Source organism: Harmonia axyridis, chromosome 1 (genome assembly GCF_914767665.1).
Source record: "Harmonia axyridis chromosome 1, icHarAxyr1.1, whole genome shotgun sequence".
Taxonomy (NCBI): Eukaryota; Metazoa; Arthropoda; class Insecta; order Coleoptera; family Coccinellidae; genus Harmonia; species Harmonia axyridis.
This window is the reverse complement of record NC_059501.1, coordinates 49,901,966-49,929,907: the sequence shown is the minus strand read 5'-3', so window position 1 is coordinate 49,929,907 and position 27,942 is coordinate 49,901,966. Positions and strand designations below refer to the sequence as shown.

General features: G+C 36.7%; 2 protein-coding genes across 8 annotated transcripts in view; one reads left to right on the top strand and one right to left on the bottom strand.

Moving 5' to 3' along the window:
* Positions 1-27,942, bottom strand: part of LOC123673441 (inactive dipeptidyl peptidase 10) — a 536,532-nt gene that overhangs the window by 4,240 nt on the left and 504,350 nt on the right. The gene's annotated exons all lie outside the window — the stretch shown is intronic.
* LOC123673489 lies at positions 22,874-23,873 on the top strand. The gene is made up of 3 exons (XM_045607998.1): positions 22,874-23,276; positions 23,333-23,381; positions 23,472-23,873. The coding sequence occupies exons 1-3, from the start codon at positions 23,026-23,028 to the stop codon at positions 23,700-23,702; spliced, it is 531 nt and encodes a 176-aa protein (XP_045463954.1). The 5' UTR covers positions 22,874-23,025; the 3' UTR covers positions 23,703-23,873.

Here is a 27,942-nt window from a genome sequence, read left to right as displayed (position 1 = left end):
AAAACAGTCCTATGAAAATAGACCCACAAACGTTTTGCGATTGATCAACAAAAATCACATGTTTAGAAATTCGGAATCAGATTTAATTCGGTCATAAACAACAGGCAGGAATACCGACAAAGTTAATTCTCATCAAAAAGGAGCCGCATCATAGTCATAAATATCTAGATTGACGCAGAAAGACATGTGCAGTCATCAGGGCTGGTCGGCATCCCTTTGTACCGACGAAGAAACAACATAAATTTGCCAAATAGGTTATGGCGATACGAATATACGTCGTTTCATCGCCCGTGAATAAGGCGTAAAATCATAGGTCGCAATGCACTACTCATGTCAACCTAGCTTTAGTTATTCTATGTAAATAATGGAAGATACTCTTTGTTGTGATATTCAGTGGTTTATATTTTTGTAATGAAAAATAAAAGATGATGAATGTAAAAAAGTTGTGTGTAGGGACAGATGTCGAAAATACTGAATAAATACAAGAAAAAGTATTCAATATATAGTCGTTCGTGCTGAACTGGATAGTCCATAGAAATCATGTCCGTGAGCAGAAGAAAAGGAAAGAATAATGGTATATCTCCTAAAAGATATGGAGAGGAAGAAAAAAAAAAAAAGAAATGTCAAGAAATATTGTCATGAAAAGACGTCAACTCGAAATTGAAACCGAGAAACGCGTAGTAGAACTGGAAAAAATCTTGATTTTGAAAGAATGCAGAATAAGAAGATGAATGCGGAAGTCGTTTTGATGGATGTTCCAACAACACCACAGAAATCCAAACCACTGACAACCAAAACCGAAAAAGGACAGATATATAGAAATGGATTAATGAAGAGGAAAATACCTTTAATAACATAACTGTTTTAAGTTTCAGGTCTGGCAGAGGTACTATTTATAAAGTTACTCCAGGTGGTGAAACATTTCACCAAGGAAGATAAAAACCCCCGAAATTTTTGGCAAGGCAATCCTTTAGTAAGGAACTTCCCGGTATGGTTTGTCCATCGTAGGTCCACGTTTGTCCACCTAATAATTGCATTTGACCACACATGGAAACCAAAAAAATCGACTATTCCAAATTTCGGAAAGTGTGAAGTTGGCACCCCCAAATGCGAATTTTGAGATAAAAATTTCAGGATAGTTTGTCCATCGTAGGTCGACGTTTGTCCTTCCAATAATTTCATTTGTCCACACACGGAAACCAAAAAAATTGATCATTCGAAATTTCGGAAAGTGTGAAGTTGGCACCCCCAAATGCGAAATTTAAGTTCAAAATTTCAGTATTCATCGTAGTTCCACGTTTGTCCACCAAATAATTTCATTTGTCCACTCACAGAAACGAAAAAAATCGAGCATTCGAAATTATAGGTAGTGTTGGACGTACGTTTCGGATATAGGCAAACAAGCTGATTCACAACGGTTTATTAATGAATAACTGATTATTCATGCTTGATGAGGGAGCGATTATAAGTTTGATTTATCTAGCCTGAAGAAGGATCAAATTGGATATATTGGAAATAAATCGTTTATGAATCAGCTTTTTTGCCTATATCCGAAACCTCCGTCCAATTCTCTATCAAAGGCAATTCTTTATCAATATTTATAAATAAATAAATAAATTTTATTCACAGGAAAATAGGTACATTGTGAATAATTTTAACCCACCAAAATTTTAGGTGGGGAGTCAACAATATATGTCAAGGAATAAAATAGGTAGTTACAATTAAAAAAAAACAATACATCAATATTAATTTAACAATTGGGTATATGACACTTCAACATTTGGAGACAAACTATCTAACAAAGATGATCTGTCCAGTATTCGTCAATTGTGTAGTATGCTCTTTTGTATAGTATCTTTTTCAGCTCTTGTTTTAGTCTTTTTTTGTTCATCTCTTTCAAGTTTGCAGGAATACTATTGTAGATATTTATTGTGTCATGGTTTATGCTTAACTGAGTCGCCGCCACCCTATGATATGGAGTTAAGAGATTTCTCGCATATCTTGTTGTATAACCATGGTATTCATTATTTCTTGCCAGTTTACCCTTGTTGCTATAGAATTATAGATACACAGAATACAGGTAAGTATGTACAACGAGGTAAGTGTGAGGATATTTTCTTGTTGGAAGTAACTTCTGCAATTTTCTGTGCTCTTGAGTCCACATATTATACGAATTGCATTTTTTTGTTTGATGAATATCCTGTGTCCTTCAGGTCCTCCACCCCAGAACAATAGTCCATAGCTGATGAGACTATGGAAGTATCCAAAATATGCATGTCGTGTATTCATTCTGAATTTATTTCCATGGAACCGAATTTCGGCTTGCAACAGGGCCAACTGTGATCTTTCCTGAAGTTCATTGTCATCAGCACCAATAACGAGAAACGAAGTGTCATCTACAAAGAGAACCGTACCATCTGATTGTACATTTGATGGTAAGTCATTTATATATAACAGGAATAGTAAAGGACCCAGAAACGACCCCTGGGGCAGTCCATACTCCATAATTCCCTACTCTGAACATCTTTCCTGAATGAACAGGTAGTGTGAAATTGACACCCCCAAACGCGGGGTCAAAATTTCAGGATAGTTTGTCTATCGTAGGTCCACATTTGTCCACCAAATAATTTCATTTGTCCACTCACAGAAACGACAAAATCGACCATTCGAAATTACAAGAAGTGTGAACTTGAAACCCCCAAATGCGAATTTTGAGGGCATAATTTTAGGATCGTTTGTCCAACGTAGGCCCACGTTTGTGCACCTTTTTTTTTTCATTTGACCATTCAAGAGATGTGCATTATCTGAGCAGAACCACTAAATTCCGAAACCGTGTTTTAATGATCATAGATCGTTCGACCAACGTGTGTCAAGTTTTTTTCACCCAATAGTTTCATTTGTCCAAACTCAAAAGGGACTTTCTAAAAAAAATTAGGTAGTTTGTCTATTGAAATATAATAATTAATTTGTCTAGGCCCCATTCGCAAGATGAAAAAAATAATTGATTTTCAATCGAAAACCCAAAAAGCTTGTGCTTCAGATTCAATACTGGAAGTTATGGATAACTGCTATTATAATTGTGTGAAATTCGAGTTATTCATTGAAAACTGTCCTGATATCCCAATTTTTTATTTTGTTAAAAAATACGCCGTTAAGGGAGTCAACAATGCAAAAGCAAAGATTCTGAGCTTCCATTTCGATAAAAACAATAATTACATGAATAGTAATGAAAGCGTTTGTAAATTACTAGAGAATTTAATTATTAACACTCCGAGCCTGAAAATTTGAGAATTTTGTGAAAATAAGAAGAAATCAGAGGTAGTAATTGTTGCGGATAATTTAAAACTCCTTACAGATAAGTTCTCCTTACAGAGAAGTTTTTAGAGAGTAATATTGCAGAACCAGCAGATCGGAATCGAAAAAAACCAAAGAGTGTTCAGAGAAATGTTTGTGCTCAGACGCTGACAGACTGACGAAGTCTGATCATCCCACTCTGTCCCATGGCTCCTTCAAACGACTTGGCCCTCCGAGTCAGAGTAGCATCGTCCACGAAAAAGGTGTAATGAGTGCTCACATCCTGCAGATCCAGATCATTTATATAAATCAGGAAAAGCGAAGGTCCCAGGACAGAACCCTGTGGAACCCCCGCAGTCACCTCACCCTCATCCAACACCGAGTCACCAATCCTGACCACCTGCGTTCTGCCACAGAAAAAAGAACCGAGGAGTTTCATACTTGATGAATGAAAGTTGTATGATTTTAATTTTCCAAACAGAACCTCATGGGAGACGCAGTCAGAGGCCTTACTCAGGTCACAAAAGGTCGCTGAAGCTACTTCTTGGTTCTCGAAGGCTTCCGTAATATTTGAGATGTCGAGTATAGCTTTTCCTTTACCTCTGCCATCCCTAAATCCATTTCGGCTGTTCGTAAAAAGGTTAATCTTTACGAAATAATCAGAGATCCGTGTAGACATACATTTTTCAATCACTTTCGAGAATATTGCCAGGAGAGATATCGGTCTGAAACTCGAGGGGTCACCCTCACTTCTTTTTTAGAGAGATAGGAGATAGAACTCCTTTGAAAAGATGAAGTAACATTAGTCGAATCAAGAGCAATAGCGGTAAGTCGTATGAAATCCGTGGAAAAAAAATATCGAAAGATAAAGAATTTACTTGAAAAAAAAAGGTACTTGCAAAATTTTATGAATATTTAATAAAGGGTTACGCAGAGCAGATTTCCAACGATAATATTTTGAGTGAAAACAGTTGGTACCTCCCTCACTTTAGGGTTACCAATCCAAAGAAACCAGGCAAATTTAGATTTGTTTTTGATGCTGCTGCGAGGGTCAATGGAGCATGTCTGAATGATAACCTATTGAAAGGGCCTGATTTATTGAATTTTTCATTAGGAGTAATGTTCAAATTCCGCCAGAAAAGGATAACGTTAGCTGGTGACTTTCAGAAAAAGTTTAATCAGATTCATATTAGAGAGAATGAGCGGAATGCTCGAAGATACTTTTGGTGGGATGAAGGGGAAAAAGTTATGATTATCGGTACAGTGTCATCTCCCACCTCCTCAACATATATCATGAGGAAGAATGCTAGAGAATTTGAACAAGAATTTCCAGAAGCAGTCCGAATAATCGTTGAACAACATTACGTTGATGACCATTTGGATAGTGTAGATTCTTTCTATGAAGCTCTGAAAATAATTTCTGATGTCATAGAAGTACACAGAAAATGTGGATTCATTATCAGGAACTCTAAAGACGTTTTGGAGGAAATTCCAATTGATTTGAGAACTGAGAAATGAAAGACTTGGATTTGAAAAAGAAGTTACCTATCGTACGAGCCCTGGGATTGTACTGGAATCCGAATTTATTCGAATTGAATAGGACAGAAATTTCTTTTAAAAAAAGAATATTTATTTGGGAGCTTTGTGTCATAGCAGCAGTCAGAAGTACAAGGTGTTTCACGTAAATGAGTCACTGGGTTTTGTGGCTTATCCTTTGAGCAATATTGAAAAGTGACCCATCACAACACAATGATAGTATTTTTCACGGGCTAACCAAATATGTTATCGAAAAAACTATCGGACCAAGGCATGGAAAGTTATTGAGGAAAACCAATTTTTTCAAAATTTTTTTTGCAAATTTGTATGGTTTTCAACATAAGAAGGTCTAGCGACAATTTCTCACCAATTGTTTCTTCATTTGAAGTTCCGGTTTTCTAAAAAACAGAACATTTTTCCTTGCAAAATATACTTCATAATATTCTCACATATTTGAATGCCCAATCGATTCTGCATCCGAATATATAAATATAGTGGTAATTTTTTTATTTATTTCAAGCAATTCCATTCATCTTCGACTTGAAAAATTCATATTTAATATTTGGAAATATATCCATGTTGTTTATGGTTCTATTAATATTTGATTGTCAAATTCTTCTCGGTAATAATAAGAGCAAAAAAATTTAGCCTGAGTTTCCATTCGAAGCTCTTAATATGTTTGCTCTTGAAGAAAGAAGTGTAATTTTGGAAATAGTTCTTCAAGGGTAAAATGACATTTCAACCAAAAATGTCAGGAATAATGAACATAATAACTTACGGATATTTAAAATGAGTCACACAACAAAACCAAACTGAATGGCCGATTTTTGAAAAACTTTAAAACCCTTCCAAAATCATAATCCTTGAAGTTCACCATGAAAATGATAATGTTTGTCCGAATAAGTAACAGATACATAGTAGGTATTATTGGTAACTTCTGTATTTTAACGATTGAAGAGTTTTATCGGCATCCAAAAAAATTATTATTCATGAAAAGGTTCATATGATTTTCATGGCGGAGTAGTGCCACAGAAACTGTAATCAAGTAAATCGATTATTATTTTTGATCAAAATATTGTTATTCAGAGCTCAAAGTGATTTCCAAATACAATAAATTGAGATGAATTTTGGTTAAGATGAAATGGTTTATATGATTTTCATGTCATGTTTATTAGCCAATAGATCCTATGCTGTCAAATATCCCGAAAGAAGACACCCCTCGGATGCTTTTAAACAGATTTTTAGAGACAGGAGATGTATAAAAAAGAAGAAAGGATAAAATCGGTCACTAACGAAGACAAGAAGCTCGAGGCATTACTGTATGTAACTGAAAATCCACACACAAGCCAAAGGGACCTTGGTGTAGCCCGTAGTATAAGTGAGCATTCAGTTCAAAGAATTCTCAAAAATAATAATAATGCCTACCACATTCAGATGCACCAGACGCTTACCGATAGCGATTTTGAAAACCGTCTGAATTTCTGTAACTGGGCAAGTTTTTGAACTGAACAGGAAGGACCCTACAGTTCTTGAATTTGTTTTATTCAGTGATGAAGCAACCTTCCACAATTCCGGAGTCATCAATAGCCACAATTCTCATTATTACTCTGAAGAAAATCCAAGAATTATAAGGGAAATATACAAACAACACAGGTTGAAATGTAATTTTTCGTGTCTGCTGGGCTTTTACCGAACTATTCTTTCGTCGAAATATTGCAGTTTTTTTTAATAAGATCCGTACCGAAAAATATGCCTACTATTTTGCATCATGATAGAGGTATTGAAGAGCATTGAAAATATGCAAAAATATAAGGGATGTTCCATTTAAAAAATCACCCATTTGTCGAATAATATTATTGGAGACACCCTGGTGTATATTGTCCAGCCTGTATATGTTATCTATATTCATAGAATATGTATTATTTTGTATCAACACATGTTCATGTTCTGCTGTGAAATAAATCAGTATCAATTTAAATCCGAAAGTTATCACAGTGGCGACGAGGATATAAAAAATATTATTATAAGAAATTAAATTTGAAATAAACTAAATTTGTGGAATAAATGAACATTTTCAAATCATGTCTTTGGGAAAATTTGAAGAATTCAAAGTTTCCGAGAAAAACTGGAATACGTACCGGGGTTTTCACCATAATTCGACCCCCCCCTTCAACTTTGTTACTGAAAGAGGTACAAAAAAATGTTTTCTACAAAAGTTTCACAAAACCGATTAGTGTTTTAAAATGATCTCACAAAATGAAAATTATACAGAGTGGGCAACATATTGATTGCAACTTCATTTTTTTCAAATGGAACACCCTGTAAATTTTTCTATATTTTACCAGCTCTTTTTCCCCTGGTTTCGAATATATGTTCGGCCTATCTCTCTTGTTCTGAGTACCACAGAGTTTCAAATTTTAAGAACCACCTGGCAAGCTAAGTAATCAGTTTTAATGTGGAATGCTGCGACACTCAAAATGCCCTCTTTTGAGTTATCTCGTTGGCAACGAAATATGACATACGTTTGTCATTGAATGAAACTATTCATCGAATATGAACTACACAGAAGCGAAAAATTTGAAATATTTTCACTTTATGTGAAGAACAATTGAAATAAAAAAGCTGCAAGGAATATATGGAATTGCTTCCAAATCATCCAATTCCAATTTATAGTAAAAAGCGTATGTCATATCGTTGCCAACGAGATAACTCAAAAAAAGGCATTTTGAGTTATCGAAGCCTACCACTTGAAAACTGATTATTGAGCATGCCAGATGGTTCTTAAAATTAAAAACTCTTTGGTACTCAGAATAAGAAAGATAGACCAAACATGTGTTATATATTCGAAGTCTGGGGAAAAATAACTAGTCAAATATGGAAAAATATACAGGGTGTTCCATTTGAAAACATGAAGTTGCAATCAATATGTTGCCCACTCTATATATATTTCATTTTGTGAAATTATTTTGAAAAACACTAGTCGGTTTTAATGAAACTTTTGTAAAAAACATTTTTTTGTACCTCTTTTAGTAACAAAGTTAAAGGGGGGGTCAAATTATGGTGAAAAACCCGGTACATAACTCGTATCAAACAGTATTTCAAGGCGAATAAAACGGAAGCAGAACTTGAAACAGCAATTCTCAATATCATGGGGGATGAAGCATTCGAATTACTGACCGATCTTTGCGCTCTAGAGTTGCCGGAAAATAAGAATTTCGAAGATTTAGTGAAAATCATGCAAGAACATTTGGAACCAAAACCATCTGAAATTGCAGAAAGATACAAATTCAGACAAAGAAAGCAACAAATGCAGGAGTCAATTCCATAGTACATGGCAAGTTTAAAAAATCTAGCAAACTTTGTAATTTCGGAAATTCTCTGGAAACTAACCAAAGGAATCAGTTAGTCTTCGGTTAGTCATTCGTCAACGACTTTTCACGGAAACAGGTCTCACATATAAATCAGCCATGAATTTAGCCGTCAGCATAGAAACTGCAGAAAAAAATTCTGGATTGATAAAGGGGAATGCTATGAATACAATCGAAAGAAAATATTCTCAAGGTCCGAGCCATCATCATCAGAAGCCGCCATATTGTTCTTCACAACGAGGATCACATCAAAAATCAAGCAGTTGCAGCCATTGGGGAAAAGCGAACCACCTGTCCGGCAAGTGCTATTTTAAAGATGCGCAGTGTCATAAGTGCGGTAAATCAGGTCATGTGAGTACAGTGTGTAATTTTTTTTTTAAATTAATTTATTGCAAACTTACAATCTACTCAATATGGTAATAAGTAAATATTTTGTGTGGTCTTGATTTGAGACAGTTACCATCCGGTTACGGAAGACTGAGTTCTATCCATAACGATCTTCTGGCCATGTCCTTTTGAGTCTTTTTGTATGAGTGAGATTGAAAAGTTCGCTGACTAGTCAGTTTTCGTGATCATTGGTGCGGGTCTCGTATTTTGTGGAATGTTGTCTTGTTATTTCATAAACATAAGGGATCTACAAATCAGTATGGAGTGTTTGGTTGGATACATACCATGAAGCATTTGCTATCATTCGCAAGGTCTTGGATTGGAATGTTTGGAGGATTTTTGTATTTGATGGCTTGCTGCATTCCCAGAGCTCAACTTCGTAAGTCCAAACTGATCTGAGTATGCTTTTGTAAATCAACACTTTGTTTTCTAAGGTCAAAGTGGATTTTCTATTCAACAACCAGTACAATTGTTTCACTTTTAGGTTTAGTGGAGTTCTTTTGGCCTTGATATGTGCTTTCCAAGTTGATTTCTCGTCCATATGAAGCCCTACATATTTGACTTCTGATTTTCAGGGGATAGGAATATGGTTGAGTCATAGACAAATAAGGAGAAGACAGACGACTGCCTAGAGTCGTTTGAAATGTTGATGCTAGCGACCTTAGGGACAGGGTTTGGAACTAATGTATCGCTATTTCACACAAAAACATATTTCATCCTTTTCTACTGAAAATGATGACTAGCGTGAATTCCAACCTCTCTTTAGTCAGTTTGTTTTTTGTTTCAGTGCAGTCCTGACGTAGACATTAGGCATAGCTTTTAGCAGGTTCAAGTTTAATTATCTTTTATTTTTTTTCGTAAGTATTATATAAGTAACGGTAAGTAGGTGAGTATATAAATATTAAGCACCTCTTGACCATAATTGATCAGCATGTCATCATCTAGTTATTCATGTTGCATCCCAAATTGTGCGGATATTTATTATAGGGGTTCAACCACGAACAAGCACTTTTTTCGGCCTCCTCCAACTAAAATTTCAGAATGGGATAAAGCAATTAAATCTGTACATTCCGGCTGTAACATAATTAAAGAAAGTAAGATATGTGAGGACCATTTCAGTGAAGACAATTTTTATAATACACTCAAAACCAGACTTTTACCTTCAGCTCTGCCAGATTTTCCAAATTATGCACTGCTCTCTGATCAGAATGATTTAATTAATTGTGAGCCGAGTACAAGTTTAGATATCACCAATAACCATCCAAGTACTGTTACTTTTTCCCCTGTTGCGAAGCAAAGATCTGGCATTTTAAATCAAATTAATATCAAGCGAAAGAGTCAGTTAACAGATAGAGAGAAATTTTTTTATGGCATTAGTATACGACAAAAAGAGCAGTTGTCTTGATTGAAAAAAACCATTGAAAAGTCTAAACATAAATTAAAATTAGCCGAGAAGATAAGTCATTCCAAATTATTTTTACAACTGAAACAGTCAATTAGTAATAATGGGGTTCAATTTATATCTTCTCAGTTCAGAAATTCAAAGTCAAAGAAACATGGGGAGGTTCTGCTTCTGAAAATGTGCCACCCATAGAAACTTTAGTATTCTTCGGATATGTTTTCCAAAAAAAATTGACTTTTGCCAAAACACCTACGATATGAGGTGGGAGTTTAGTGGGTGAGAGCCCCCACAAGTCCTAGCAGCGTTACGTCACAAGCCCAGCTGCTAGGAAAGGCTGTTAGAGCTTCTTCATTCCTCAGTGCGAAAAGAAAAATAAAAAAAAAAGTGAAACAAACAGAGCTTTACTTTCACTTCATATTGTTCTTTTGTTATCACCTCACTTTTTACAAAAATCTTTCCAGGATCACCGTTAATTTTTCACTTTGTTCCAGGTTTCGAACAGCTTATGTGGGAGTTCTGCCAAAGAATTCAAGATTCCAATTCTAAATCAACCCTTCGATTTCCTGGATTGTTGTCAGTAATCACAGAAATTGTTATTTTATTGTTAACCTTCAAATGAAATGTTTCCTTCTTCAATAGTTAAGTGATACAATACGATATATCTAATATTTCATTAATTTCTGTTCATAAATATCAATTTGTATAATTATCTGCAATAAAAAGTATTTGAATTTTAGTTGAGTATTATTACTGAGGTAAAATATTAACTTGGATGCATAACCTCACTGAAATATTGAACAAATTGTAATTGATATTACATTTTTTTACACAATTTTCGGTGCAGGTTTTCATTCAAATTGTGAGTTATTTCGAATTATGAAATAATAAGGCGCCAAGTGCGCAGAATCAACATCGTTAGTTCCAATCCCTGCCCATAAGGTCGCCACAATCACGCTTATTTATTTTACCCCTGAGTCGTCACTCTTTTCCTCCTTTCTCTATGGGTTGAGTGATACTTGGGGGAAAGTGTTTCTTCTAAGAGTGAATATAATGTGTGCAGACTTATTATTGTTGACTTTGATCTTCCATTTCATAAACCACTTGTGTAGCAAGTTCAGGTGTGATTGGAGTTTATTAGATGCTGTTATTGGGGCATCTGATGACATTATAGCTGTAACATCTACGAAGGTTGCTATCAAAGTGTTGTTGGTTTGTGGTATATCTGCTGTAAATATTAGGTACAAAATGGGACCCAATACACTACCCTGTGGTACTCCGGCTTGAATATTATTATAATCTGAATATGCATCTTCCACCTTCACTTGAAAATACCTATCGCTCAAGTAGGACTTCATGAGTAGAAACAATTGGTCTGTCATATGCTTCTTGATTTTGTATAAAAGACTGACATGCTCTATCAAATGCTTGTTCGATATCTAGGAAGACAGATGAACACATTTTCTTGTTTTCTAGACTTTCTCTTATTTTGTTCACTACTCTATGGCATTGCTGGATTGTGGAGTGTCTCTGTCTGAATCCAAACTGATGATCGGGAATCAGGTCATTCAGAATGCTCGCTCTTTCTATTCTATTCAGTAGGAGTCTCTCAAATAATTTGGTTAGAGTAGGTAAAAGGCTTATTGGTCTATATGATGTTACCTCAGTAGAGTTCTTTCCAGGTTTTGGAGTCATAATGACGTAAGCGTGTTTCCACTGAATGGGGAAGTAACATAACCGTAACATGCTATTATATATAGTTGTTAGTAGTACCACAGCTTTTTTTGGTAGATGTTTTAATATTTCAGTCGTTATCAAATCATATCCTGGTGCCTTATGAGTTTTTTGAAGATTTATTTCTTTACTGATTTCAGAAGGGGTAAGAGTTTCCAGTGGTAGTGAAAGTCGACATGGAGTGGATAGGTAGTCCAGGACTTCTTTATCGTCACTGTTTGTATGGGTTGCAGTAAAAATATTCGCTAGGTGTTCAGCAAATACCTCGGCCTTTTCTTTATTCGATCTTGCCCAATTTCAATTTACATTTCTTACTGGTGGAATAGAAGTCAATGGTCTCTTAAATTTTTTTGTTGCTTTCCATATTGAATGATGTTGTTTATGTAATAGCTAAATTCGTCATTTTTTGCTTGTCTCAATGCATTGTGGAGTTGATGATTTAGTCTATTCACTTCTGATTTGTCTGCTGGATTTCTTGAATTTTGCCATTTTCGGCGGGCTTTCCGTTTTTCACCGACTAGCTTTTTATGTGCAGAGGAATGTTTTGGCAGTCAGGTACTAGTCTACTGAAGTTTGGTGTTGTCTCCCATAATGCTGCAGACTGTATCAATGTTGTTATACAGGGTGCCCCGTAAAGACCACGTCAAACCGAGGGAGAATGTAGATCGAAGGATAACCCACCTGCTATGACAAAATTCCTCTTATAAAAGTCTTACCGTTTTCGAGATATATTTTATTTTTTTTGAAAATAATGAATTTTTGCCCCTTTCAATAGTTTTGTCTTCACGGTTGGTACAATTTTACACCTTTTTGGTTGATTTTTTCAGTAAAATATTGCAGAAGAATGATTTCAACGTTTACATCAAGAACATACTCCGAACATTTTGAAGGGGTGCTGTGAAAAATATTTTTATTGAAAATTTTGGTAGTGGATTATTCTGTTCATGAAGTTTAGCCCATCGTAGTGGAAAAAAAATGTACCGAGCTACTACTGCACATTACACCAATAAATTGCCTATTTTATAGTGATTTCAAAAAGGTATCACACAAGTCATTTGTTATTCAAAGAAAAAAGATATGGCTGTTTTTATCCACATGGGTACGTTTCTGACTATAATTTGACGGTTATTATTTAGAGTAGGTACTAATATTTTTAATGAAATGAAAAGCATTTACACTCATTAGAGAAATGTCGACCTCCTACGCGTAGGTATACAGGCTCTGCAACGATTGAGAAAGGACCTTTTCACTGCCCTCAAATTGATGTCGGATCTTCGGACCTAGTGAAGTACTTGCCAGCTCGCTTATTCATCCACCTGGCTCAGCCAGAGAACTCAACAGAGGCAATACAGCTGTGGGTCTGTGGTCTGTCATTTCTTGGCGCTCTGTGAACTCTGATCTGTTAATTGTTGTTGACGTTATTCTTTAAAATGGCGGAAGCAAACGTTCCGTATACGTCGCGGGAATACGCTGACATGCATTTAATTTACGGGAAGTGCGACTTATGTTTTAGAATTAAGAACTTTGATTTAAAAAAAAAGCTTTATTGAATATTGACGAAGCGGACAAGCTTAAAGTCACGGCATTCAGAACAATCCTGACTTAATTATTACATTCTAAGGAACAAGTAAGCTTGTATTCCACTGTTTATGGAATGCCTTCCTGGTATCAGTGGAATATGATCTATTCTAATGCTACGTATCTATTTAATAAAGACATTGGAGGATACCAACATGTAACTCCTCCACGCCTAAGGGAAAAAATTGGGGTTTTACTGGAACTCTAATTTTGAGCTGAATATCCTCCAAGGGATTATTTTTATTTGGCCTAATATTTGTATCTTTAGTCTTTCTTATGTTACAATTATTGAATAAGATAATGTCAAGATAGTCAATATGGGCGACGAAAGTGATGACGTATCTGAGACGAGCTCTCAAAAACAAAGTAATATCGATGTTAATATCGAATATAAAAATGAAAAAGGCTTTTCATGCTGCTCAAGAAAGTGCGTTGTAGTCATTTGTGCATTCTGTGAAAAAATTATGCAAAAATCCTGTGCTAAAAAGATGGAACACATGAAATTTATTGATGGATTTCATATAAACTGCTGCAACTCCGAAGAAACTACCGGGATATTGCTTCGAAAATCAGAGGAAGAAACAGTGAGTACTCTGGGATTCCTCGAGATAAAATTATTAGAGACTAAAAATCAATTTCTCACTCAACTGTTAGAATCGTCGAATAAAAAAAATGAAATTCTAAAATTGAATAATGCCTTACTCCTTCAACGAATACAGGATATCGAACGGAAAACAAATGTACCGCAGAAAAACGCGAATAAACATCATGAATCTGTTAACAATTCCCATCATAAGGTTGTTATACCAGTCATTAAAATCGACAATTTGACAGATTGTTCACCGGCATCTGTAACTGATAATCCCAGAAATATGATGCCGACTGAGAATATTCCTTCAAGCAGTTCCGCAACAGGAAATCATCCAAGCAAAAACAGTAAAAGGAAGATATCCAATTCATCAAACCCAGTATTATCGCATAAAAATGATCAGGGTATGAGATTGGATCAAACTCCGAATTTGCATACTGAAAAACCAATTGATCGAATTGAAGAACCAGAAAAATTATCCTGGACTCAGGTAGCCAAGAAAAAACCAGGGAAACAAAAACAAAAATCCAGCCTGCTATGTACTGGATCGAGACAGGTAAATCCCGAATCTAAAATCAAAGGAGCACAGAGAAGGAAATGGTTGTACGTTGGAAAAATTTGTGGACCCCATGTAACTGAAAATGATGTGAGAGACTTTCTGAAGGATTCCACAAATCAGGAGAATTTTGAAGTTGGGAAACTTCCCACCAGAGGCAATAATTCTGCCTTTAGTGTTGGTGTACCCACGGACTCATTATATTTGGAATTGTCAAAGCCGGCATCATGGCCTAGTGGAGTAGTCTTGAGAGAGTTCAACTTCAGGAATTTTTTTCGGAAGGATTCAATCTCAGATGCAATAGTGAAGTAACGGTCAAAGTCAATCATAATAAATCATTCAGTCTACTCAATTACAACATTCAACCCATAAGGACTTCGTTTTTAGGACTTGAGACAACGTTATCCATACATGGAATAAACATTTTATGCGTAACCGAGCACTGGAAGAGTGAAGAAGAACTTATGATGTACATACCACATGGTTATGCCCTGACATATATGTACTGCCGAGAGAAGGGTCGACATGGTGGATTCGCCATATTTTCAAACAGGGTATGCAATGCACAGATAGAATAGATTTTAAAAATCTGAATGTTAATGGATCGTTCGAATGTTGCACAAGTCAGGTGGTAATTGGTTCGGACAAGTACTTAATTATTTGTATTTATCGTCCTAATACTTTACCTCTGAGTAATATCGAAATATTTTTTGAAAAACTCATTATTTTACTTGATGAATGCAAATCATATAAATTCATTATTGCTGGCGATTTTTATATAGATTCATTGACTATTTCAAATGAGTCAAAAATGTTTCATGCAATTATAGAATCGTTCAATCTGAAATTTTCAACTACGGAACCCACTAGAAAAACCTTGAACAGTTCAACTTGTTTAGACAACATCATAACAAACGCTGAAGGAGTTACCACAATAATTGAGGAACATCTGTCAGACCACTCCGGCCAGAAATTCGCAATGTTTATCAAATGTGAACCATATTCAATACTTGAATTTATAGACTTTTGTCATGTACATATAGCATAGGTAAAAAAATTAATCTGTAAAGAATTTTTGACTTGTTTTCATTTTGTAATTGTAGATACAATTCTGGAAATAAATACTATTATCCCCGACTTTTGCCTATACGCGTAGGATTTCTCCTCGCCGTCGGCTCCTCACTCCTCGCTAAGAGGAACATTCACTCAGTCCCAGATATTTAAAATATCAGAAGGGTAGAGCTCGGTCGTGTCCGGTCCTCGTGGTCCCCCTGGTTCTCGTCGAACTTCTGGTCCTCTTACACGCGATCCTTGGACCTGTCCTTCGCATCCTAGGAATTTTCTCACCGTCCTTGCAGTACCTAAAAGAACAGCTTTTTGCATTATATTACATATATACTCACTAAGTCCTAGTTGCTTGATATTTCTCTTGAGATTTTTGGGTACTATTCCTGTTGTTGAGATGACAATTGCAATAGTTCTCGTTGATATCATTCCCCACTGGCGCTTTATCTGAAATTCGAGGTCCCTATATTTTGAAATTTTTTCGACCTCTTTTTGACGCATGTTGTTGTTATTAGGTATTGCTACGTCGATGAGTATTGCTGCCTTTTGATGTTTATCAACTAGCAATATATCTGGCTTGTTGTGAGGGACTGTTTTATCAGTCAAAACTGTACGATCCCAGTACAGTTTATAGCGTTCGTTTTCCAGGATGGTTTCCGGTCGGTACTTGTAGTATGGCACTTTTTCAGAATGAATTAGCGTTAATTTAGTTGCCATTTCTTGGTGTAGTATCTTTCCAACTGCATCGTGTCGCTCTTTATATTCATTTCCTGCAAACATTTGACATCCTCCCGTGATATGTTGGATTGTCTCATTCGTTGGACATCCATAACGGCATCGATCGTCAGTAATAGTTCGATCCTTTATGATATGCTTGCAGTAGTTTTTTGTCGAGATCACTTGATCTTGGATGGCTAAAAGAAATCCTTCCGTTTCTGGATACATCGCACTTGATGAGAGCCAATAGTTCGACGCTTCAATATTGACATGATCCTGGTTCACCTCGTTGAAATGAATAGAATAGAATAGAATAGAAATTTATTAATTGTTAAAATGCTACAAATATAACAAGTTGATATATACTACAGCAAAGTACAACAAGTCAAGAAGAAAGCATGAGTCTCACAGCTCCGGTTGATAATTTCTACACCATGTATAAAATTCAGTCAAATTATAGGGTTCGCTGTTTATAATGAATCTTTTCAATATTCTCTTGAAACGTTCAAGTTTTCTGGATTTCAGCATATCTGAAGGAAGTGAGTTCAATAGCTTGATACACATGAAATGCACACCCTTTTGTGATAATGTAAGGGAGTGAAGCGGATAATGATAAGGGTAGAGTCGTCGGGTGTTATTTTGATTTTTAAACTCCTCAAAGAATTTGGGATGATCCAGAATGAAACATATGCACTTGTACACATACATTCCAGGCAATGTCATTAGCCCTGCCTCCTTAAAGTGCCCTCTGCAGGATTCTCGAAAACCAAGCCCCAGCAGTACCCGTAGTGCTTGCTTTTGAGCAATGAATATCCTATCGATCAGTGATGAGCCTCCCCAGAAAATTATTCCATACGTGAGAAGCGATTCGATTTGGGAGCAGTATATTATTCTCAGGATGTTGGCATCAATTTGAAATTTCAGAACCCTCAAGCTGTAAATAGAGGAGTTCAACTTCTTAATTAAAATGCGACTGTGTTCTTTCCATTTGAGGTTCTCATCAAGATGTATACCCAGAAATCTTGTGGTATTCTCCAACATTACAGTCTGCCCTCTGCACTCAAAGCTGTTTGGGAAAAGTAAATTATTTCTATCTGTACGGAAGGCTACACACTCCGTCTTAGTCATGTTCAGCTGCAAACTATTCTGTTCACACCACTTCTTCGTCTGAGTTAAAGCGTTCTGTGCTCCATAAATGAGGTTACTGATTTTATGTGATCTAATCATTATGTTTGTGTCGTCAGCATACAATACTGATTCCCAAGAGTGCTCCCTGAGGACCTCTGGCAAGTCATTTATGTAAAGGACGAAAAGAAGCGGTCCAAGAATACTTCCCTGAGGTACGCCTCTCGCTATCTTCTTCACAGTGGAGTTGTATTCCCTACCATCCATACATATAGCAACCTGTTGCGTTCTATTCTGCAAATAGTTTAGGATGAGATGAAGTTGTTTGTCTCTGATGCCATATCTTTCGAGTTTGTGTATAAGTATGGAATGATCAACATTATCAAAGGCTTTAGATAAGTCGAGAAACAAACAAAGAGGTACTTCACCAGCTTCTATTGAATTTATGATGGAGGTAATAAATTGAAAAATTGCAGTTTCAGTGCTTCTACCAGAAAGGAAACCATGTTGTGACTTGTCGAACGCATGGAACTTTCCGAAAAACTTGATCAAACGTTGCGCCAATATTTTCTCAAAGATCTTGGAGAAAGAATTCAGAATACTGATCGGGCGGTAGTTACCAAGGTGCTCAGCGTCCCCCTTTTTTAATAGTGGTTTGATAATTGCCATTTTCAATCTATCAGGGAAAACCCCCTCTATGAAAGATTTGTTGATAATTCGGCTAAGAGGCTCAGCTATTATGTGAGCAGAGTCCTTTATAATTCTCATAGGAATTCCATCATAGCCAGTTGAATTCTTATTTTTTAGGCTTTTTATGCATGAGAGTACCTCTCCTTCAGTTACAGGAAATACATAGAAAGAATTTTCAATCTTCTTAATTCCAGAAAAAGAATTCTCTTGAACTAAATTGATGTACCCAGCTTCATTGCTTTGGAAAAGGATATTGAATTTTTCAGCAATTTCCTGTAGATTACCATCGGGTAAGATACTTGTTTTGGGCCTTTTTTTACTTGGTTTCAAGTCATTTATGATTTGCCAGGTGGTCTTAGGTCTATTTGCAGAATTTTCTATCAAGTTACCATAATAGTTCCGCTTATCCCTGCAAATGGCTATGTCGTAGTCTCGCTTTGCTCTTTTATACATTTCAACGAAGTCTGTGTTGATGCAAGATATCACAAAAAGGCTGTCAAGATGTTGCTTTAGTTTGAATAACTCTGGGGATTCTTTGTATCGTTTAGAATTGATTGGAACTTTTTTTGTTAGCAATGGAAAATGGTCATTGAAAGTAGTTATGAAGAAATCGGAAAACTCATTCCATGTTTCATTTACACCCTGGGCTGCAACATTTCCAATGGGGCCGCAAGTCTTGCTCTTCAAAGATTCCAGAAAAGCATTTAAAGCCTCTGCATTATAGTTTCTATAGCTCACTGTCTTATGTGACTGTTTTTTGACAACTTCAATGTTGCTCCTAAAAAGCTGTGCAGAATGATCAGATAAGTGCGCTTCAATGACAGTGGTCTTACCTTGACCAATATTTGTGAATACGTTATCCAGGCATCTACCACTACTAATCCTTGTTGGCTCCCAAACAGTAATCTCCACATCGAAGGTCTCCAGGAGAGAAACAAGGTCATGTGCAACCTCCAATTCCCTGTCCAACAAATTTATGTTGAAATCGCCTGTGATAACATATGTTGCATTCTCACTATGTAGTATTTCTAGAATTAAAGTTAATTTTTCAAAAAACGTTTCAAAATCATGAGATGAAGAAGGCCTATAAATGCACACTACAACAATTTTTTTACTACCATAAACAGAAACACTACATGCTGAACATTCGATTATAGTGGACACACTGAGGTTTTTGAGATCTAGCCTCTCTTTGATTTCCATATGATTCAGACAGTACACAGCACAGCCACCATGCTTTCCCTTACTTCTGCAGAAGGCACTAACAAGCTTGTAATCAGCAAAGGTATGCTGCTCGAGTTCATCAGGATCTTTCCAGTGTTCTGTCAATGCAAAACAATCAGGTTTCTCTTGTTGTAACAAATTTTCAAATTTCCCTTGCTTCGCCCCACCAACAGATCTGACATTTTGATGGAGGACTGAAAATCCTGAGAAACTTTGACATGTTTTGAACGTTATTTTACTGTTGCTTCTCCTCTCATCACGAAAAAATTTTGTTCTCTATACTTATTGAAGTTGAATCTCTTAATACCGACTCCATTTGGCCAGAACTCTGACTTATACATCTCTTCTTTAAGGACTAACGGTGCTGTCACTACAAATCTTTTTAAACCCTCTGGATTCCCAGGTATCTCCCTCACTTCTATTTGGTTGCCCTCAAAACCAGGTTTACTTGCAATGTACTTATGTATATCCTGTATTGTGACATGTTTCATTATGCGATTTATAAAAATCCAAACTTTCTTCTCCATTCCTTGAAAACCAGATCCACTAGGTTCAGCGGTTGGTGCTGTACCAATCTGCGTAGTTCTTCGTTTCTTTTGAGGATTTGTGCTATTGCTTGACTTATTATGATTATTCTCACTGACAAGATGTGTCCTAGCCTTATAAGAAACATTCTTCCATTCGGAATATTTATCAAGGTTTATAATTTCTTGCATTTTTTCTCGTTGTGCCGTTTCTAACGGATGAACGTTTGAATTTGAGTTTGTTTCATCCTTCAGAAGGTCAGCCATAGTGCTTTGTTTTTGTTTCGCTGTTTTTTTCTTGACTACCTGAGTCCAGGATAATTTTTCTGGTTCTTCAATTCGATCAATTGGTTTTTCAGTATGCAAATTCTTAGTTTGATCCAATTTCATACCCTGATCATTTTTATGCAATAACACTGGGTTTGATAAATTGGATATCTTCTTTTTACTGTTTCTGTTTGGAGGATTTCCTGTTGCGGAGCTGCTTGAAGGAATATTCTCAGTTAGCATCATATTTCTGAGATCATCAGTTACAGATGCGGGTGAACAATCTGTCAAATTGTCGATTTTAATGACTGGTATAACAACCTTATGATGGGAATTGTTATCAACAGATTCATGATGTTTATTCGCGTTTTTCTGCGGTACATTTGTTTTCCGTTCGATATCCTGTATTCGTTGAAGGAGTAAGGCATTATTCAATTTTAGAATTTCATTTTTTTCATTCGCCGATTCTAACAGTTGAGTGAGAAATTGATTTTTAGTCTCCAATAATTTAATCTCGAGTAATCCCAGAGTACTCACTGTTTCTTCCTCTGATTTTCGAAGCAATATCCCGGTAGTTTCTTCGGAGTTGCAGCAGTTTATATGAAACCCATCAATAAATTTTATGTGTTCCATCTTTTTAGCACAGGATTTATGCATAATTTTTTCACAGAATGCACAAATGACTACACCGCACTTTCTTGAGCAGCATGAAAAGCCTTTTTCATTTTTATATTCGATATTAACATCGATATTACTTTGTTTTTGAGAGCTCGTCTCAGATACGTCATCACTTTCGTCGCCCATATTGAATAATGCTATCTAATGTCGTCCATGTAGGGGCTTTTCTCTCCATCTTTGCAGATTTTCTTGGATTGTCTGGTGGTTGTATGACAATTGCTCCTTGTGCAGTTGTAAAGGTGTTGATTCGTCTGCTTCACACAGTACTTTGTAGATATCTGACATGCCTGATTTGTCTTTGAAGTATGTTCGTAGGCATCCAATTTGTCCATGGGCAAGTTCCATGATGTCTAGCAGACCTCTGCCTCCTTTATTCCTCGGCAGTGTCGTCCTCTCAATGCTACTTTTCGGATGGTGCTTGTGTGCTTTCGTCATCAAGGTTCTCATTTTGCGTTGCAGGTTTTCTATATCTGTTTTGGTCAATGGAATGATACCGAAAGAGTATGTAAGAATTGAACATGCATATGTATTGATAGCTTTCGTCATGTTCTTGCTGTTGAGGTTTGTTTTTAAAATTTTGTTGAATCTCCTAATGAACTCAGTTGTTAAGTCTTCCTTCATTCTTTGATGGTTTATTCGTCGGTTTTGTTTCATTCCTAGGTATTTATAAAGATCGTCCGATTTCATTGCTTCTATCTCCTGTCCATTGGAGAGAACTATCGGTTCATCTTGGATTCTTCCATGCACTACGCTAATAGTACGACACTTGTCCAATCCGAATTTCATCCCCACGTTTTCCGAAAAATTTTCCACCAGTTTGACCATAATTTGAAAGTGGTTTTTGTTGCCTGTTATAAGTTTCAGGTCATCCATGTATAGCAAATGATTGAGTGCAATAGTATTTCTGTTTTCTTTGACATTGAAACTTCTTTCAGTAGCTTTCAGTTGTTTAGAAAGGGGGTTCAGCGCCAAGCAGAACCATAAGGGACTCAACGAATCTCCTTGGAAAATTCCCCTTTTTATTGGAATATCTTTAGTAGTCATGTTCGCCGTAGAGAGTTCGATATTCGTCCTCCAGTTGCACATTGCATACTTCAAAAAGTTTATTGTAATTGGATCATAATCATAATCATAATCATTTATTGCATCCCATAAGACAAATTTACATTTCTATAGGACAGGTCAGAAATTAAGTAAACAGGAAAAAGAAAATCAAACTAAATATTCAAATCAACCTGAAACAAAAATATTCTTCTTTGCTATAGAAACACTGCTCTAGTAATAAATCCTTGATAATTTTTTTGAAACTTAAATATTCAAGATGCTTAATTCGCTCTGGTAAGTGATTGAAAAGTTTGATTCCAGCATACATGGGTGATTGTTGAAATTTCGTGGTTCTGTGAGTTGGTAAGCAGATTATTTCTTTATGTCTGGTATCATACTTGTGATATTCAGAGCACTTTTTTAAGCTATGTATATTCTTACGTATGAACAGCAAGGAATTAAATATATAAATACAAGGAAAACAAAGTATTCGATTCTTGATAAATGATGGTCTACAAGACTCCCGGGGTTTTAAGCCGAACATCAACCTAATGATTCTCTTCTGAGAAACAAAAACCTCACTCTTACTAGGAGATTCTCCCCATAGAATGGTGTTATAATTCATATGGGAGTAGGCTAGTGAATAATATACTCCTATCAGTGATTCCAAAGGCAAAATATTTTTTAGTCGCTTCAATGCAAAAAATGCACTACTCAATCTAGTGCAGACATAAGCGCAGTGAGTTCGCCAGTTGAGCGTGTTATCAATTCGCAATCCCAAAAATTGTACACAGTCAGAGGACTTCAAGTCTCCATAAGGGAGTCTCAAAGTGAGTTCGTTACTGTAGTTCCGAGTCTGAAAATACAGTAGGCCCGTTTTTTCAATGTTGAGAATGAGTAAATTTTTTTTGCACCATTCCGAGAAATATTGGACGAGCATCCCGCATCTCACACGCAATTCCGCAAGGCCAGGGGCGGCAATAAGAAACGATGTATCATCTGCAAACTGCAGGATCCGAATACCCGAGATTAAGTTTTGGAATTTTTCTTTCAAGTAACTTTGGATATCATTCACGAATATTATAATTACCAAAGGACCCAGAATAGATCCCTGAGGTACACCCATTTCAACAGGGTATTTATCGGAATTTATTTCTCCTATACGAACAAACATCTTACGATCTGTTAAATAACTTCGAACCCATTCAAGGAAAATCCCTCTGAATCCGAGACTATACAGCTTGTCCAAGATGAATTCAATATTTAAGGTATCGAATGCACGAGATTCATCAAAAAACATTCCCGCCACCGAAACGCCATTATCCAGAGAGTCGTATACGAACTTCACAAAATCGCATGCCGCTGTTCCAGTAGACCTGCCAACTCTAAACCCGTGTTGGCAGTTCGTTATGATAGAAAATTTGTCAAGGAAATTCATAATTCTGTCAAAAACTAATCTCTCGATAATCTTTGACAAGGTACTCAACAATGATATCGGACGGTAATTAGAAATGTCCTCTCTAGATTTTTTCTTATGCACAGGGATAATCTTTGCAGTTTTGAGCACCGATGGAAATTCGCCGGAGGTGACCGAGAGATTGACCAAGTAAGCCATATGGTTAGAAATCTGTTCAGCCACGACTTCTAAAATCCTTAGCGAAACCATGTCATATTCACTGCTTTTCTTGTTTTTTAGGCTCTTTATTACTCTCAAGACCTCTTCAGGCATGACCGGGAAGAAGAAAAAATTAATGTCGGCCAACCTCTCGGTTGTACAGGAGGTAGAATTGTATGCACCATAGTGCTCATATACACTTCTTTTGCCAATGGTAGAAAAATATCTGGCAAACGCTTCAGCTACTTCACCGCAGTCAGAAACAACGTTACCATCTATTTTGAGGGCAATTTTTTCATTTTGAGAATTTAGACACATTTCGTCTTTAACTATTTTCCATACAGTCTTATTCTTATTAGAAGAAGACAGCAGCAGATTTTTATAGTAGGTATTCTTAGTTGCTTTCAACAAAAACGTGTATTCTTTTTTCGCTGACGAATACAGAGCTTTGACATTCGGAGAATTCGAATTGCGAAGCAGCCAGTGGAGATTCTTTATATCACTGGCTGCTTGCCTTATTTCCGATGTAATCCAATGATGTCGTACGTAATTTCCGAACCTGGATCGCCTGACCGGGCAAGAAGAATCAATTAAACTTGTTAGGATGGAAAGAAATTCATTGAAAGCACTATTTAGATCGGTGTGATCAAATACGCTATTAAAGAAAGTGCGTTCAGTCCTCAAATGAAGACAGCGCAGATTCTCCTCGGACAGGAGGCGATATGTCCGAGTCACCGGTTTAGTTGGCAAAGTGCTGGAGTCATGAAAATATTGCAATTTTATTGCCCTATGGTCGGCTATATCGCAGTCGTGAACAGTAGTTTTTACAAGTTTTTGGTTTGCATTTGTAAGGATGTAATCGATCTTTGTGGAGCTTATTGATCCATTTCTGTTGACAAAGACTCTCGTTGCCTCCTCAGAAGTAACATTGAGATTGAAACTTAAAATAAAATAATTAAGGTAGTTATGCGAGTCAAAATAATTTATATTAAAGTCTCCACAAATAAAAATAGTTTTTGAACCAGTGAGACAAAAATCAAGCACATATGAAAGCGTATTGAAGAATAATTCAAGATTTCCCCCAGGAGGCCTGTAGACACTTACAATAGAAATGTTCGAAGATACATTTTTCAGGGTAATGGCACAAAATTCGCATTGTAGTTCAATAGTGAACTTCTTCACATGTTCGATCTCTTCGAAAGTGTAGCAAGATCGAACATAAATAGCTGTTCCTCCATGTTGCCTCGTTGGTCGACAATAATATGCTGCCATAGTGTATCCTCTCAGCGAAATCGAAGGTATCTGCAAAGGAGTACTCCAGTGTTTTGTTGTTCCGTAAAGACTTCTAGGTGATTTATCTTGTTAGAGATACATTGAACATTGAGTTGAATGATTGTTAACTTTCCAGGTGAGTATATTTCCTTTGTTTTGATGGTGGTACTGTTTATTAGCTTTTGGCATTTGTAAACCGACTCTTCATAAAAAACCTGTTCACTGCCACTCCAGAAGGCCAAAATGTCGGGTTCATAACTTTGTCTAGCTGGCCTGAAGGTAATGTTATTTTGAACGACGAATATACTTCAGGTTTTTTAGAGTTAAGTTTTTCAATGGTTACATCAGTAGAATGCTGGCTTAAGAAATCTTGCAGATCTGTTATTGTAGTCTCTGGACTTAATCTGGTCACATGTAGGTGAGCAACAAGCTTTTTTGGAACAACATGTAAGCTACTATTTTCTTGTGTACCGATGATGGGATTCAGTTTCTTCTTAGAAGGGGGTAAGTATTTTAAGGATGTTTTATTTTGGTTGGATTGATTTATTGTTGGGGCATCCAATTTCCTTCGTTTCTTTCCCTTGGTTACAGTATTCCATTCCGAAGACTTATCAATGGTCGGAACAACACTCACGATCGACTCTTCATCAGATTTCCTTATTGTTTTATCATCGGAATGACAGATGCTAGGAACCTGGGCGATCGACAAAGATGACTCGCCGTGGGAGATCCGATGTATCATATTGTCCGCACCATTCTCAACACGTGGAGTTGTGATAATGTTTTTATCATGTTTCTTTAAAGAAGATAATTGTTCGGAGAGATTATTCATTTGTTTATTCTGTGTTATTATCAATTTTTTGAGATTATTGATTTCATCTAGGAATAATGTAGAAATTTCACTCACAATATCCTTTTTTAGCATTGCGAGGTCTTCCCTTGTTAGTTGGATTATGTCTGATTTTGCATTCCGATCCAAGACCGTCAGAACACTTGAACTGGATCGACAGCAATCCTTACATAGCCATTTTTTGGCACTATTATCACGAATTTTGTTGCGTTCTTCTAGTGATAAGTTAACACACTTGATATGATAAGCACTGTCACAAGTTTTACAATTTATTGAATCTTCGTGTCTATCAATTTTACTTGAACACTGGGAGCAAGAAATTCCTTGACCATTCGACATGGCGACGACATATCGATCTTGTATATTTCCAAAATTTTTGTCAGCCACCCATGTGAAATAGAGTCGAAGGCCTTCCTATAGTCAAAATATGTCATAAAAAGATTTCTGTGTTTTTTGAAGGCTTGGTAGCATATGATGGAATCTATTATCAGCAGTTCCTTCGATCCTAGTGCATTCTTGGAACATCCTTTCTACTGTGCTGTCATTATGTTATTTGTCTCGCAATGTTTGCAGATACTAGATGCTATACATGATGTGATGATTTTATATATTGTTGGTAGACATGTAATTGGTCTGTATTTTGATGGATCCGCTGTGTGTTGCATATCCTTCGGTAAGAGGTAAGTGGTGTCTGTTGTTAAAAATTTGGGCATTTCCGTTGGATTAGTCATAACACCATTTATGGTTTCAACTAGCCTGCCGTGTATACACCAAAATTTTTTCAACCAAAAGTTGTGGATTCCATCTGAGCCGGGAGATTTCCAATTGTGTGTGTTTTTCAATATTTCATGGAATTCTTCTAGAGAAACTGCGTTCTGCGGCAGTTGTTGTATTGTCTCACAGGACTTCTCTTCACTTCTTATCCAATCAGCCTGGGAGTTGTAGGGGGTTGGTGTAGCCAGTTGATCTGTCCAAAAATTCTCAATATCCTCGACGGTTGGATAACTTCCTGGTGTTGCTGACATATTATTGTTTAACATTCTATAGAATTTTCTTTCGGAGTTTTCAAAAATCATATTATCCTGTTTTCTTCTATAGCTCTCATTGTATCTTCTGAGTCTTTCGGAGTACACACTAAGTTTTTGTTTCAGTGTGTCTAAAATTTGTTGAGCATTTTCATTGTTTGGATCATACGTTGTATGTTGCCGGTGACGATCCATTACTATATTCACCATTTTTTGTAATCTTCTAGACGGCGAACCTTTTGCAAATTGGGTGAGCCTTCCAATATCTTGGCGGATGCTATGAACTTTGTCTTCTAGCCTTTTTTGCCAATGTGGTTTATTTTGTTGTTTTTCTCTGGTTGGTTGCTGACTTTTAGGTTTTGGCTTCACACCTAGCACTATTGCTATTGAAAATGCTGCACAGTATATGATGAGGTGTAATGATTCGAGATCATGGTAGTCAGAAAGATACTTGGGTATAATCTCCTTGTTGGTCATGACCAGGAGATGAAATAGTTTCTTGGATGTCCTCAATCTTGGCAGAATCGGTCGTCTCAATGGATCTGTGCCCTCAAAATCTATAACGCATCTATTCATTGTGGCAAATAATCGCTCCAGTAGTTCTCTTTGGTCTTCTTCGGGATTTTCGACGGGTGCAGCATATATATTCCGTCGTTGAGCATCACTTATTGCTATCACATCTGCGTTGTTTTGTTCCTCAGAGTTCATTTGTGCATTGATGTTGTCTTGGTTTTCAGTACAATCGTAGTTTTCTTCAATTGTCGTTTCGTTGTTAGTGAGGTTCCTATTCTGTAGCCTCAGTTGGACTTCATTTTTTATGGTGTAAAGTCTCTCATCGGGTACAAGTTTATTTCTCAATATGACCCGGTATTGGTCGGCTACTCTTTGCTCAGAAACTTGAAGTTCGGGATAGTTTCTGTGGAATTCTGCAAATAATTTTTGACGGTAGCCTATTTTATCCTCTTCCATATTAGTCACTTCATAATATATGCGCATGATCGTTTAATTTATTGAACTTGTCCATTTCATGCGTCTTCTTGGTAGACCTGCTTGGGTGAGTGCTGGTTGGGGATCCTGCGCAGCACCTTCAGCGGTCGGAGAAACTCGTGTTATTCTTCTCCTAGAATGTTGAGATTGTGGAGGCGTAGCATTTTGTTCGACAGACGCCCGTCTCCTTAGCACTCTGTCACCGACGTCCCGCATATTGTCATGTCCAGTGCCGGCTCCAGACACGCCCTGACGAACCTCAGGCAACGGCTCTATATTCCTATTCCTTAAATTCACCATAATTCATGGGTTCCTCCGTGTCGTGGGAGAGACGGCCTTTGATCGCTTTTTACGATCCGCAGAGCTACGGTGGGAGAATTCTTGAGCTGCTTTCCACACGGCTTCGTCCGTTACCCTG